Here is a 760-nt window from a genome sequence, read left to right as displayed (position 1 = left end):
CGCGACGCGCGCCGGCGCCGACTCGCGCGCGACGAAGAACCCCGCGTAGGAGATCAGGAGGAACATGATCGTCGGGAAGAAGACCTCCATGACGTAGTACCAGGACCGGCGCTTGAACCGGAGCGTGAGGAGGGCGTAGTCCCAGGCTTGGCCCCAGAGGTCCTCGGAGTTCGTGTAGGCGTACGCGCCCTTGAGCGTCCACTCCGCGGGGTTGTTGTGGATCGACACCTTGACGCCCATGCCGTCGATGAAGCCCAGCGCGACGTCGCTCTTGTAGTAGAACCTAAAGAACAGCGCTCGGGGGTCGCAAACTCTAAACTCGGGAAAAAACCAGGACGTCATTTTCATCGGGCATTCCGAGTGGTCGTACGGCATCGCCGCGATGTCGAAGCTGCAGCTCAACCTGCCAGTCTACGTGAATGTCCCACGTTCGAAACGAACGCCGGCTAAGCGACCTGTGGTGGATCTCGTACTCGACCCACACGAGGCCGTCGGGGTAGATCCACGTGCCTCCGCCCGACCGCGCGTCCCCCAGGTACTCGTAGAAGATCTCGTTCGATCTCACCGCGTTGTCGATGAAGAGGTTCGGCCGCCAGATGTGCGCCGTCGCGTGGGAGGACAGGATCCAGCCCTCGACGTGCTTCTCGCAGCCCCCGGGCGCGCCGTACTGGAGCCGCCAGTCGTAGTACGCGATCTGCATGAAGCCGTGGACCTGGAACGTCTGCGTCGACTCGTCGATCGTGTAGGCCCGGATGTCGAG

At 62.9% G+C, this 760-nt stretch overlaps 1 protein-coding gene across 1 annotated transcript; it reads right to left on the bottom strand.

Annotated features, from left to right (window-relative positions):
- Window positions 1-398: 398 nt before the first annotated feature.
- On the bottom strand, window positions 399-760 carry AURANDRAFT_64584 (hypothetical protein; the record flags this gene model as incomplete). Its single annotated transcript, XM_009039265.1, has 2 exons — window positions 399-403; window positions 442-760. Coding segments are annotated over 2 exons (324 nt in total), but the record flags the coding sequence as incomplete, so codon positions are not given.

Source organism: Aureococcus anophagefferens, assembly GCF_000186865.1.
Source record: "Aureococcus anophagefferens unplaced genomic scaffold AURANscaffold_11, whole genome shotgun sequence".
Classification (NCBI taxonomy): Eukaryota; class Pelagophyceae; order Pelagomonadales; family Pelagomonadaceae; genus Aureococcus; species Aureococcus anophagefferens.
This window is presented reverse-complemented; position numbering and strand designations above follow the sequence as displayed.